The sequence below is a fragment of the Staurois parvus genome, unplaced genomic scaffold (genome assembly GCF_062004578.1).
Source record: "Staurois parvus isolate SC_StPar_1 unplaced genomic scaffold, SC_StPar_1.0 ptg000021l, whole genome shotgun sequence".
Taxonomy (NCBI): Eukaryota; Metazoa; Chordata; class Amphibia; order Anura; family Ranidae; genus Staurois; species Staurois parvus.
Window position 1 is genome coordinate 10984180 of NW_028317817.1, and position 14373 is coordinate 10998552.

Genomic DNA, 14373 nt, shown 5'->3' on the forward strand with positions numbered 1-14373 from the left:
TTTGATCATTCAGTCATCTTGCTTACATTTACATTAAAGAGGCACTTGTAGGTCAGACAAATATAACATAACAGTTATAATGAAATAACCACAAATGTCTTTTCTGTGCTCACAGCATTATCAGTTTTATTCAACCCCCAAGTGACATTCAATCTTAGTACTTAGTACAGCATCCTTTTACAGTTATAACAGCTTTTAAACGTGAAGCATAGCTTGACACAAGTGTCTTGCAGCGATCTACGGGTATCTTCGCCCATTCTTCATGGGCAAAGGCCTCCAGTTCAGTCACATTCTTAGGCTTGCGCACTGCAACTGCTTTCTTTAAGTCCCACCAGAGGTTCTCAATCGGATTTAAGTCTGGTGACTGCGATGGCCACTCCAAAATGTTCCAGCCTTTCCTCTGCAACCATGCTCTAGTGGACTTGGAGGTATGCTTGGGATCATTGTCCTGTTGAAAGGTCCAACGTCTCCCAAGCCTCAGGTGTGTGACGGACTGCATCACGTTTCCATCCAATATCTCCTGGTACTGAAGAGAATTCATGGTACCTTGCACACGCTGAAGCTTCCCTGTACCTGCAGAAGCAAAACAGCCCCAAAGCATGATTGACCCTCCACCATGCTTCACAGTAGGCAAGGTGTTCTTTTCATCATAGGCCTTGTTCTTCCTCCTCCAAACATAGCGTTGATCCATGGGCCCAAACAGTTCTAATTTTGTTTCATCAGTCCACAGAACACTATCCCACAACTTTTGTGGTTTGTCCACATGGCTTTTGGCATACTGCAGTCGACTCTTCTTATTCTTTGGAGACAGCAAGGGGGTACGCCTGGGAGTTCTGGCACGGAGGCCTTCATTACGCAGTGTGCGTCTTATTGTCTGGGCTGAAACTTCTGTACCCACATCTGACAAATCTTTTCTCAGTTCCTCAGCAGTCACACGGGGACTTCTCTCCACTCTACGCTTCAGGTAGCGCACAGCAGTCGAAGTCAGCATCTTCTTTCTGCCACGACCAGGTAGCGTTTCAACAGTGCCCTTTGCCTTGAATTTGCGAATGATGCTTCCTAAGGTGTCTCTTGGTATGTTTAACATCTTTGCAATCTTCTTATAGCCATTGCCCTTCCTGTGAAGAGAAATCACCTCTTCTCTTGTCTTCCTGGACCATTCTCTTGCCTTCACCATGTTTGTAACCACACCAGTAAATGTCTAGAAGGAGCTGAGTATCACAGTCATTTTAAAGCTGCCTAATTGGTGCTTATTATGCTTGATTGCTGCTCGGTGACATCCACAGGTGTTTTCAATACCTGATGGAAAGCACCTGTATGAACCTCTGTTCTTCAGAGTGGTAGTCTTTAAGGGGTTGAATAATTGTGGCAATGAAGAAACCACATAAGAACCATTTACTACTGTATTACATAAACAATTGATGTCATTTTAGTTGCATTTGGGTAGTTACAACGTCCTTGTAGGATTTGATTCTGAATACAATTCCAAATGTACACTATAGTCCCTAAACCCCTTTACAGCATTGGGGGTTGAATAATTTTGGTCACAACTGTACAGCCAATGTCACTAAGAACTATCTTCAGCGTAAAGAAGAACAAGGAGTCCTCAATATGATGGTTTGGCTCCCACAGAGCCCTGATCTCAACATCACCAAGTCTGCCTGGAATTACATGAAAAGACAGAAGGATCTGAGGCAGCCTACATCCACAGATCTATGGTTAGTTCTTTAAGATGTTTAGAACAACCTACCTGGCGCTTTCCTTCAAAAACTGTGTGCAAGTGTACCTAGAAGAACTGATGCTGTTTTGAAGGCAAAGGGTAGTCACACCAAATATTGATTTGATTTGGATTTATCTTCTATTCATTTACTTTCCATTTTGTTAACTGATAGAAATAAACTATTACTATTTCTATTTCTGAAAGTATTCCTAATTTACAGCATTTTTTCACATCTTTTCACAACTTTTGCACAGTACAGTGTGTGTATATGTATATCTCAATAACACAATAAAAACTGATTTATTTACCCCTAGTTGCCAATAAGTGCTCTTTTAGCCAGAATTACGTAAAACTCTGACAACAGCAAATAAAAACATTTTTATTCTTTGTTCTGTTTTGTGCTGCATTTTTATATGTAGACTGGTTTTAGAAGGTAATAAAATAATAATGAACAAATTACTTTACTAGCCAACCTCTCAACAATTCTTCATTATGTTCGCCTTTAATAATATAAAACAACAAAATATTTAGACAATCACATTTTCAGTTTAGTATGTAAAATGAAGTTATGTTACACTTACTTGCAGGAGATGGGGTGCTGCAACTACTTGTGGGAGGATGACCTTGAAATCCATGAAGGGCCGGCAGCGGGAGTCCACCAATAACAGGAGGAAAGAGAAAGGGATAGTGGCTTGCTGGATAGTGACTCATATGTCCGTTCACAGCTGGTAGAGGACATGAACGACTGCTGGTTGTCATATTAAAATATCATTGTGTACAATAACTCATCTAGGAATAGAATGCACCATCCCTTCCAGCTGACAAATAACTAGTTATTTGTTATCAAGTGGAAACACATTAAAAATGTATACAGAGATTCAGCTTGCTTGAGGAATGATTCCGGTAACAATCACATAAGATCTGATGAATGTCTTCAGCTGCAAGTTGCGCAGGGAAAAAAAATAAAATTTCCTGGCTTAATTCTGTGCTTCCAATTCCGCTGAATTGTCGCTTTTATCCCCGTTTTGGTTACAATGTAGTTATATTTATTCACAGATCCATTTCTAGATGAATATCTCAATCTAAAAGAGAACAAAAAGTAAATATAATCTATAAATACATCAAAATCTTTTAGAGGGAGCATCAAATATAATAGACTGCTTGCTCTTTAGTAAGACAACTTAATGAGTACAGATTTTGAAAATAGAAATTGTGGCAGTTTGTAAAAAAAATGAAAGAATCTGAAAGCAGAAAGCTATTTTCATTAATGCATTTGCAGCAGTGATAAACAAATCACATAACGTCTTGGGAAATATCTGCTGTCTTGTGCATTCTTCAGGAAGGGAAGAGATGCCTTACACATGAAACAATGACCTAGATATACTAAAATGATGAAAAGAGAGTTAAGGACTGTTAAACCTTGGTCTCCATAGATATGTCTGAGCCAGAATTTCACACACATTCTTAGCCTTCCAGGATGATGAGATGTCAGGACTCGACTTAACCAACAGAAAACATACTACTACTACTAGTAATAATTATTATCATCAACCAGGGGTGGACTGACCATGTGGAAACTCGGGCACTGCCCGAGGGCCCGGGGTCAGTAGGGGGCCCCATGAGATGCCCCTGGTACCTTTTTCATAGGCTTTTTTGAGTTTGGGCAAGGACACAGGGGCCCCATGATCCCCTATTGCCCGGGGGCCCCATGAGTTGTCAGTCCGCCCATCATCAACTATTATGATTCATTTTATTATTCCCACACAAAGTGAACAATTGTACCTGTTGAAAAACCTAAACATACACCACCAGAACCCAGACCCAGAATTTATGGGAAAAGCCTTATAGAGGTATTAAACTGAAAAGCAAATATTTATTATATTGCAGCTTACCAATTCTTAGGTGTGGTAGCTGCATTTGTTTTAATTTTTTTCCCTTAAATTGTTTATTGATGGAACAAGAAGTATAACCAAACAAAATATAAGACTTACAAAGAGTCCATTTGCAACTTTGCAAGGCATAAAGATACAAATTATACGTTTTGCTATAGATAAGAGAGATCAGCTTGGTATACAAGCTCAAAAAAGAACAAATAATCAGGAGGTAGCCACAATGAACAACCTATTATGATCAATCAAATACAAGCAAAAGGTGGTATCTTGTCAGGACTTCACAAGTACAGGGTGTAAGTGGAGAATGCATTTGTTTTCTTTTCAAGGCTTTTTTTCCTTTATTTTCATCTGGTAATCTGGCCAGTAAGTCTGTTGTTCTTCAACAGAACAAGCTCTCATACAAATGTAGCAGTTAGAGTGTTGAGACAAACGATTTACCTTTGACAGAGGTGTTTACAATGACCAGCTTTGATCTGGAATTTGTCTTCAATTGGTTAGTGTATATAAGTCTGCTAGTACATCTAACACTCCCTACCACCAGACTGTCAATATTGCTGTCCAAAGGTGCCCCCTGTGCTCCTTCACCTAGATTGGGGGCACTCCAATGTAGGAGATCTGTTACTGGCCACATCGCCAAGGGAAAACGGAGGTAGAAAAATTACAGAAGCTACGCTTAAAAAACAGTGGGCAAAGATGAAGTACACCAGTGTTGCCTGTGGTCTCTCTTCAGCTGATCTTTAGTCATTACTGACTTACCATGCTTTGTTCTGCACTGTGTCTGTGTGTGGGGGGGCAGGCAGGGCTTTGCATCCTCACGTCAGAACTGCCCATTTAATGTCTGGTGGGATAATGGACCAGAAGCAGCAGGAGTGGAGAAGAAAACACAGACCCACAGAATGGATGGCACAGAAGCAGTAACACATACCGTAGATCAGGGGTGTCAAACTGCGGCCCTTCCAGCTGTTGAGGTACTACAAATCCCATGAGGCATTGCAGGGCTGACAGTTAAAAGCATGACTCCCAAAGGCAGAGGCATGATGGGACTTGTAGTTTCTCAGCAGCTGGAGGGCCGCAGTTTGACACCTGTGCTGTAGATCATCAGGTACATATTCCTCTCCAGCAAGGAGAACATTACAATGCACAGTAGTGACATCACCTGACCTTATTCCAAATCAAATGAGATTTGTAGTCACAGGCAGCAATGCCTCTCATACTGCAGATATATCTAGGCATGAGTGCCTAAGCACTACCATGTACCAGGATGTACACTGAGATTTTTTTAGAAAAAAATCACAGCAAAAGGTTTCCAGGTTGCAAGGGTTAAATGCTCATTAAATCTAGAGGGTACTGTAAGACTCCGATGCTCTCCTCTTCCTAATGAAACTCTTTATTTGTGCACGGGCCCTCCTTTGTCATCATGCCCAATTCAGGGATTTTAACCCTATATTGTTTGTGATGGGGGGAGTGAAGAAAAAGGTAAGCAATACAGCCTCTTCTGCAATCTCCTGGACTGATCAAGTGTTAAACCCTTGCAGTGAGAGAGAGAGAGAGAGAGACAGAGAGAGACAGAGAGAGTGTGTGTGTGTGTATAGGGGGGGGGGGGGGGTTGTGCCCAGAGCCTGAGGAAGGGGGTATGTCCCCTGAAATGTGTCAGCTTACCAGCATGCATGGATGGCTAGATGACATCGCCTCATGGCTGGAGTTGTGATTCGATAAGCCTGTTTTCTATTTTTGTTTGTAAATACGTTTTTGTCCTTTACATTTAAAAATAAATATAGGTGGTAATGCACAAGGTGTGTTTGAGCCCTCCTGAGTGGTTTTACAGTTTCTTTGGAGATTTTCCAGTCTAAGGGGGCTGCATCGAGCGAAGCATTGCTAATTGTCACCAGCACACCGAGGATCACCAATATGGGTCCAAAAGTTTTAATGAACGATCACATACTGTAGTTACATGCCTGATGAAGGGGTCCTGCGAGACTCCAAAACGTTGCCTTGCTGTACCTATGTACCGTTCGTTAAAACGTTTGGACCCATATTGGTGATCCTCGGTGTGCTGGTGACATTTTCCCTTGCTGATTCTGTTCTGTTCCAACCAACGGTCGCTGCAGCACCCACTTATACACACAGCCATTTTTAACGCAGGAACGTGTGGTGTGCGTTTGGATTGTACACTTGCATTATGCTTGAGGTGATTGTAGCCGTATTAGCGCACTTGCGACAGAAACAATTGAGTACTAACGTGATACTTTTTTTATTTGCACTAACATACAATTTAGAGGACAAGCTTTCGGGGAGTAGTTCTGCCTGGACCTTGAAGAAGGGGACATACCCCGAAAGCTTGTCCTCAAAATTGTATGTTAGTGCAAATAAAAAAGTATCACGTCAGTACTCAATTGTTTCTGTACACTTGCATTACTAATTGTGCCACCTTTGGATTTAGTATAGCTTCAGCCGTGGAGTGTTCGAATTCTTCTTCTGAGCATGCTTGCAGTCCGGCTGCTTTTACATCTTTTCCACTGCAGTTACCTAGTAATCTGGTATCTCAAAACCTGCACTCATATTTAAACCTGCACTGGAAGCTTCAGTATCATTGAGTATTTTTTTCAGGAAGTAATCCTCAATGAACATGTGATTCCCTCTACAAACCTTGGGTACAGTGGAATACAATGCATTTGGATTAAGGTAAGAGTGAATTTTCTGATTTTAACACAGTTGCACTGTTTTATGGGTTGCATTAGACTAGTGGTGGCGAGCAGAGCCCTCTCTGTCGGCACACGAGCCAAGTCGCACCAGCACTGCCCCTACAGCCGAGCATCGGATAACTGCACACACAGGGGCCATGCGCATGCTTAGAAAGGAATATCCATGCCAAGCGAGGACGTCACCAGCCGCATGTCAGTGCACTGCCAAGGATTTATATATTAAACTGACTGTGAGTTTTTTTACATTCGTTTTTATTAACACAAGATTTTAGCTTGTGCTGGTGGTCAGTGGAAATTGTGCCTTGTGCTGGTGGTCAGTGGAACTTTGCTCCCTTGTGCTGGTGGTCAGTGGAACTTTGCTCCCTTGTGCTGGTGGTCAGTGGAACTTTGCTCCCTTGTGCTGGTGGTCAGTGGAACTTTGCTCCCTTGTGCTGGTGGTCAGTGGAACATTGCTCCCTTGTGCTGGCGGTCAGTAGAACTTTGCTCCCTTGTGCTGGCGGTCAGTGGAACTTTGCTCCCTTGTGCTGGCAGTCAGTAGAACTTTGCTCCTTTGTGCTGGCAGTCAGTGGATCTTTGCTACCTTGTGCTGGCGGACAGTGGAACTTTGCTCCCTTGTGCTGGCGGTCAGTGGAACTTTGTTCCCTTGTGTTGGCGGTCAGTGGAACTTTGTTCCCTTGTGCTGGCGGTCAGTGGAACTTTGCTCCCTTGTGCTGGAGGTCAATGTAAGGTCTGTTATTGTGTTTTCTTTTAAGACAAAAGATGTTAATGTATGGGTTGTTTTTTCGAAACTAAAACCTCAATATTCAGGTTTAATTGCAGTGTCGGCACGTTGGAATAAATAAATGGAATTTGGGTTGCAGTTTGGGCACTTGGTCTTAAAAGGTTTGCCATCACTGCATTAGACATTCATTGATTGCTTTTGCTTGTAACCCCTGATATTAGGAATGACATGATGCCAGTTCCTGTTCTCCCAATGGGCTCTAATGCCTACACGCTGAGGAAGCGATATGAGAATGCCCATCCCTATGTACAGTGTCCACATCTCTATCCTCCCATCTGCTACCACTCTATGTGTGGAGTCCACCAGCTCTATCCTCCCATTTGCTCCCCCCCCCCCCCGCCCTGACCTCTACACATGTGAGCATACAGATCTGAATGTGTTATATGTTCTTATGCATCTTTTTCTTTTTTAATCCATGGGTGTATTTGAAAAGCCATTTCATATTTAGGCATGAGTGATCAAAGCTTAGCAAGGAATGGAGTGCATCACATTTTGCTCATAGTAATGTTCTCCTACTGTGCAAGCTGACAAGTATCCAGTGCCTTTATATTCATTGACAGCTGGCAGCACTTCCCTGTACAGCATAGAACACTTTCCTTTTTCTCCATTACCTGAATATGTACTGACACATTAGACATTGTTCATCTTTCTTGTGCAGCCTGTCCCACGAGTTGCATTTGCCTTTTGGAACTGTGAGACCCATGTCATCACCTATCTCTGTCCACAGACAAAATAACTTGTCAGTCTCTGTCTTCACTTATTGAAGGCACTCCATGTTCACATCACTCATCTCTGCCTCCTCTGCTTCTATTTATAACTGATAATTATATGTGTACATGGTGACAGACATAATTGCTAGCTACATATGCAGACCGGGCTTACTGCTTAATAACACTTTGCAATTACTGTGATAGGTGGACTGGTCTGGTGTACTGATATTTGTAGAATTATATGACAAGGAATCTATAAAAGAAGTGAATAGAATATATGAATCATGGAAAAGCATGCAAATAAAATACAAATTAAAAAAATAGCTTATAACAAAACTAAAAATGAATGCTTATGGAAAAAACACTACAATACCCCACTGAAGCTTATTATTATTACACAGGATTTATATAGCGCCAACAGTTTGCTCAGCGCTTTACAATATAACGGGAGACAATACAGCAATAATACAGTTCAACACTACAAATCATTACAATGTACAGTATATTTCGAGGAAACCTGACATGCGTGATCTCTCCTTCTGAAAATGCTAGTTGTCTGGATACCATACAGGTCCCCTGGCTTCAATACTAGTCATCGACAAACAAGCAAACAGGAAAGGACTTTTGACTTTTTTGACAACTTTCCCAATCTGCATATTGTTTCAGGTCCACAACTCAGAAAGTAAAAAAACCAGTGTATCATCAGAACAGCTAGGCGCCTTAACCTCCCTAGCGGTATTCCCGAGTGTAGCTTGGGGTAAAATGTCAGTACCAAAAGCGGTAACCCCGAGCTACACTCGGGCTTACCATGCGGCGCTGCATAGGGAGTCCCTGCAGAGCTTACCTTGTCCTTCGCTCCCGCGATGTGTCCCCTGCAGCGTCCCCGGCCATCTCCTCCGGCAGATGCCGGCATCCGGCTTCTGTGTTCCGGTCCCTTTGACGTCGGGACGTATGGGCGCCGGCGGCAGGAAATTTGAAAATTTTAAAAAATGTAATTTTTTCCAAACAAATTTTACATAGCAAAACATTGCTGTTTCAACCCATTTCACATACATTTTGTCCCGAGTGCTTTGTCCTGTGCCCTGCCTGCATTTTGTCTGTTCTTTCTGCGTGGAAACTGAGAAACGTCCATGGCGTCCAAAAAGTGTCCCTTTAGGCCAAAAGCGGGTTTAGATCAGCTAGAGAACAGCGATAGTAAATCAGAACCACTTGCAGAATTGAGTGATAATGATTTGTGGGGAAATTCGTCATCAGACACTGAAAACAATTTTGCGACTTTGCTCAGCAATGTGCGAACTTGGCGCTCTATTTCAAATTTCAGTGTTTTTGGTTTGATTATATTATTGAATTAAATGTATTATTATTATATTATAATTTTTTATGATTATTTATTAAATTATAATTTATGATTTCGTTTTTCAAGTTTTATCCTACCCGGGGTGTTTAATAGACTCTTGTTCGGACAGATTTCAGTGAGTTATTCCTAAAAATTACAGCCTACAATAAAAAAACTACATATTTCCATGCAAAATAATGATACCGCTTTCAGCACCAAAAATCTGAAATAATCAGACCGCTAGGGAGGTTAAATTGGAGGACAACAATGGCATCTTTCAGGGGCTTTCTACTGTCACTTGGGATGACCTCCTCTGTTGATCACCCAGAGGGTAATGTTTTTTTCTCACCAAAAGTGGAGTTACTCTTTAAGGTTTCAACCTTGCCCACTATTCAAAACTAACAACTTGGCAGGGATATGGTTCAATTACAAGTCAATAACATTTGTAAATTTCCAAATCCTAATTTGTGGAGATGCACAATTTTAGAGTGCAGAATGTTAGCTAACTTTTTTTCTGAAAAAGTAAACCCACTTTAAACAGGTTCCTTCTATTAAACAGAAAAACTTAATAAGAATAAAAACATCACATATAAATCATAATAAATCAATAAAAACATAAAGTCCATATAAATAAAAATCTTAGAAGTACCAATGTGATATGTGTGAAAGTCGAATGCAGGGAATAGTGACTTTCCTCCACAAATTCCACCAGTGCTGAGCCACCACCTTAGGTACCACAAGAACTCTTACCAAAATGAGTGGACACAGATCTCAGATCAGCATGGTTAATATTCACAGCGTCTCATCCAGTGAGAAAGAACATCCCCCAGGCACATGGAAAAAAGCCAAGGACAACCACATAGCGTAAAACCATAAAACACTGTTTATTAAAGTACTAACCATTCACATTAATTAATAGATAAAGTGCCTACCATGAAAAGACTCCAGTCCCGGGATACAGTCCAAACACTTCCTGGTTGAGATGAGCGTGGTGACTTCATAAACAATAGCTCCACCGTACGCGTTTTGTCATAACTGACGTCATCGGGGGCATGGAAACCTTTGCTTATCACCACGTGTGTATGTATATGTGTGTATATATATATCTACATATATATATTATACACACAAGTAAACAGGGGAAACCCAGCCTCTAGGTCAGCTGATTCTAAATCAAGCCTCATTCTGATATAGGATGTAATCCAAGCCTCGATGTAAACAGGCTTCACAAATACCAAGCCTCGGTTTCATATGTGGTTCTGGATCCAAACCTCTCCCTGAAGTAACCAATGGAAAGGTTCCTTCTATTGCTCTTGGCCTCCTAAAAACCTTCATATTTCTGTCACCTGACTTCCTGATAAAGGGTGCCATCCATTCTCCATGTTCCCACTGTATGTAGCCACCCTCTTTTTCTTGCTCCCAAGAAGGACTAGGGACTATGAGATCTGTAATGTGCATAGTGCACAAGACCACAACTAATGTGCACTGTTCATTTCAAACAAAGAAAAGTAAGGGGGAAAGGAAGAGGTTTTGGGAGCTCATGGAGGATGTTACAAGGAGGCAGAAAAACACAGTAAGAAACAATTTAATGAAAAATACATTGCAGGGTCATAAAGTATTGAGTTTGTATGGATTATTTTTGAAGAATAAGGATATTGTTTAGTGTCACTTTAATCTCACCTCTGTAGGCCATTTTGGGTATATTCGTTTTTCATATATACCCAGACCCTTGCTGCATTTTTTTTCACATGTTATGATATGAAACACTAATTTTATTAATTCAAATAGATTGTTATTGGCATGAAATACAGAACAGCATGCATGCTTTTGAAAGACAATTTAATTGGTTGTTTTGACATCTATTTAGTATCAAATTTTTCTGAAAGTTCAGTGTTTAGCTGTAGACAACAGATTGCCCGAGGTGATATTTCTATTCTGCCATGCAGCAGTGAAGGAGGAACTTTGGGGAATACTTGTGCCAAATGAAATGAAACGGGAAGGTGTTATTTTTAGGTCTACTACACATATCTATTTTGATTAGACATTCTTAAAAATGTGTAATCATAATGTGCAATTTGACATGTCAGTTATGTCATGTGCCATTATATACTGTACATGCATTAGCATAAACAAACCTTTCAACTTACACAGGCTTTTTACTCTCCCTACTATGTAAACCCAGAAAATACTGTTGTGTCCACTGCTACAAAGTAAAAATTAAGCTATAATGATTCTATGTCAATTTTATAAAAATGTTTGTGTAAATGTTTTTAAGTGATGTTTTAAAATGAATATATATATATATATATATATATATATATATATATATAAATAAAACACCGTCTCTAAAGGGCTGAAGGTAGAAAGAATTCTATCCTTCATCAAGCTCTCTACCAGAGACTGTGCTGCACGCAGTGCAATGACAAAACTTTTCTCAACTGTTTAAGGCTCCATGTACACGAGCCTACCCTGACCGCCGGCCGTGGGAAACCGTGAATCGTGGCAAAAGCGGTACAGCGATTTTGCCGCGTTTTTCAGTTTCCCGCGGTTGGTGGTCAAAATGTTCCTATCCTAAACGCGATTCTTACGCATTCAGGAGACGGAGGTTTAATCTCACCTAAATGCGGCAGCTCCTAAACACTGCTAAAAGCCTATGTGTACATGGACACATAGGCTTTTTTTATGGAGTTGAGTTTAGGAGCTTTGGCAAAAAAATTCCAAAAGCTCTTAAACTCGTGTACATGGGGTCTAAATCACCCCAGAGATCTGAAATTATTAAACATTGCAGCGCTGGTTGTTCAGAGCCAGGAAGAGGACAGGCATCCGTGGAGATAAAAACTAATCTTCTTTAATTCCTATGCAACTGTTCACATCACTGGGTTGTGGGTACACTTGTTTTGAAAAGAGCTGCATCTTTCAAAAACGCACCTTCCTTTGAAGGTCAAAGGGAACACATCAAAAGTGCGTTGTGTTTGTGTTTTTGGTGCATCTTTTGTGTTACATGTCCATGTTTCACGCTTGCATGCCTCTGACAATCGGCATCTAGAACTAAGCAAATAACTAAGCAAACTAACCATCCGTTCCTGGGCTTTTGATGCTTCTACAGGTCACTTCATACTGCAGTAGAAGTGAATGTAATACTATACTTCTGCATATTGTATACACCACGAATATATCAACATCAAAACTGACATCACAGCATTTCCTGACAGTATAGGACCAGGAAGAAAGAAGCAGCGCCCTCTAAGTGCAGTATGAAAGCTTTTTAATGGATAAAAAGTGTAGTAATGGCCTGATGAGGGAGCACGCATGCTCCAAACGCATGCCTGCCCCCGCCATCACGTGACCGGAAAGTGATGTCTCAACTGAGGGAATCCCGGAACTAGGAGGATGCCAGTGACCACCATCCATACAGAGACTTCACACTCCTTCACTGCAGCGGATGCTTATTAACTTACAAGCACAAACCTACTTAAGCTTTGTGAGTGGTATGTATTACTACACTTTTGATCCATTAAAAAAGCTTTCATACTGTACTTAGAGGGCGCCGCCTCTTTCTTCCTGATCTTCTACAGGGCCTCATTATTGGCTGGCTACCTCTACTCCATGGTGCATCAGAATTTCCTGTAGGACTCCTTCTAAGGACATTTTATTTGTATATTTATCACAGTATATTGTTCATGATTTATTTTCCCTAATCCCATCACCATTTATTATATGCTTATGCATACTATTGAAGCCACATCTACCTCCTTACTCCGTCTCGGAGTGCACCAAATATCCTACTTGCCTTTTCCTGCTGTCAGTATAGAGGCCTAGGCAAAGCTATTGCACCTTTGACCAGTCTGTCCCTACAGAAGCAGATCGCTGCTACTACAGTAGTTATATATTGCTGGCTGATCGCAGCCAGCAATAGGTCACTCTGAGAAGCACTGCTGCATGGGGTGTCTGGATCTTATCTCCACTGACTGGATCCAGGCCCCCATGAAGAAATAACATGAAATAAAAAAAAAAGTAAATAAAAAGTGTAAAAAAATATATAAAAAACTATATATTTCCTACAAAAAAGTATAAAAATATTTCCTTCTAAAAAGAATGCTTAGGTTGCACCAATGTTGTAAGATGATCTGGATCTTGTCAACCTGAGTAAACTTCATCTTAAATCAGATCTTCACCCTCAATCAGATGTTGCCTCCCCTCCTGTGCTATGCAAATTGGGATTTTTAAATTTTTGGAGCATCATCTGCCTTCACCTCCCTTCTCCATGCACATCATTTGCCTAGGTGAATGGCATGAACTTTGCCCACTGTAAATCCTGGGATATGTAGTCGTTCATTGAGAAAAAAAGAAGGGGGCGGGGCCAGACAGTGTGGCATCGCGAGGCAGCCGACTGAACTGCAGAGCAGGCAGCTTACCGATGACGTCACAGAAAATGGCAGCACAGGACCAGGGGGTAGAAAAGAAGTGAATCTCAATGCTGGATCGCTGAGCAGGTGAATACATTACATGTGCAGGACCTGCAACCAGGTAAGCAGGGGTTAAAAAAAAAAAGGGCGGGGGGGGGGGTGAAAATCCTCTTTAACTGAACATGGGGTTGCAAAAATTACGTAAAAGTTGTAGCTGCAAAATTCACAGGTAAAGGCAATCTGTTTGTACATTTTTTTACTATTTATTCACATTAAAACTCAAAGATATAAAAATATATGCATCCATATTGCTACCAAATTAAAGCCTCATAAAATTATGCGTAATACATTAGTGTAGACTTCAAAACCTAAAAGATATAATTTGCACAATGGATCTGAATGCAGACATTGTGAAGGTTATTTACTAAAACTGAAGAGTGCAAAATCTGGTGCAGATCTGTGGAGAAACAAATCAGCTTCCAGGTTTTATTGTCAAAGCTTAATTGAATAATCTGAACTTAGAAGCTGATTGGCTACTATGCACAGCTGCACCAGATTCTGAGTGCACCAGTTTTAGTAAAACTACTCCTGTGTGTTTGGATCCATTCACCTGTTCCTGTCTGCATGTCAAACAAGAAGGTGTCAATGCAGCCCCTTCATCTGCTTCTATAGGCTGCCAGCTCCGAGGTCAATGAAGATGCAGTACAATGCGGTGGGTCTCAGCATGTGCCTGAATGAACCCTAAGGCTGCATTCACACCTAGGCGTTTTGAATTGTGCGCAGAATTACCACGATTCTGCCCGTGATTTCAAAGCACTCTACTAAA

The 14373-nt window shown here is 41.1% G+C and overlaps 1 protein-coding gene across 5 annotated transcripts in view; it reads right to left on the minus strand.

Moving 5' to 3' along the window:
* The window catches only part of RARB (retinoic acid receptor beta), a 960987-nt gene that overhangs the window by 553534 nt on the left and 393080 nt on the right, over nucleotides 1–14373 (minus strand). For all 5 annotated transcript variants that reach the window (XM_089690941.1, XM_089690911.1, XM_089690935.1 and 2 more), the window contains one exon: nucleotides 2302–2802. In XM_089690941.1, the coding sequence (XP_089547067.1) occupies nucleotides 2302–2479 (178 nt within the window). In that variant the 5' untranslated portion in view covers nucleotides 2480–2802. The remainder of the gene's footprint in view (nucleotides 1–2301; nucleotides 2803–14373) is intronic.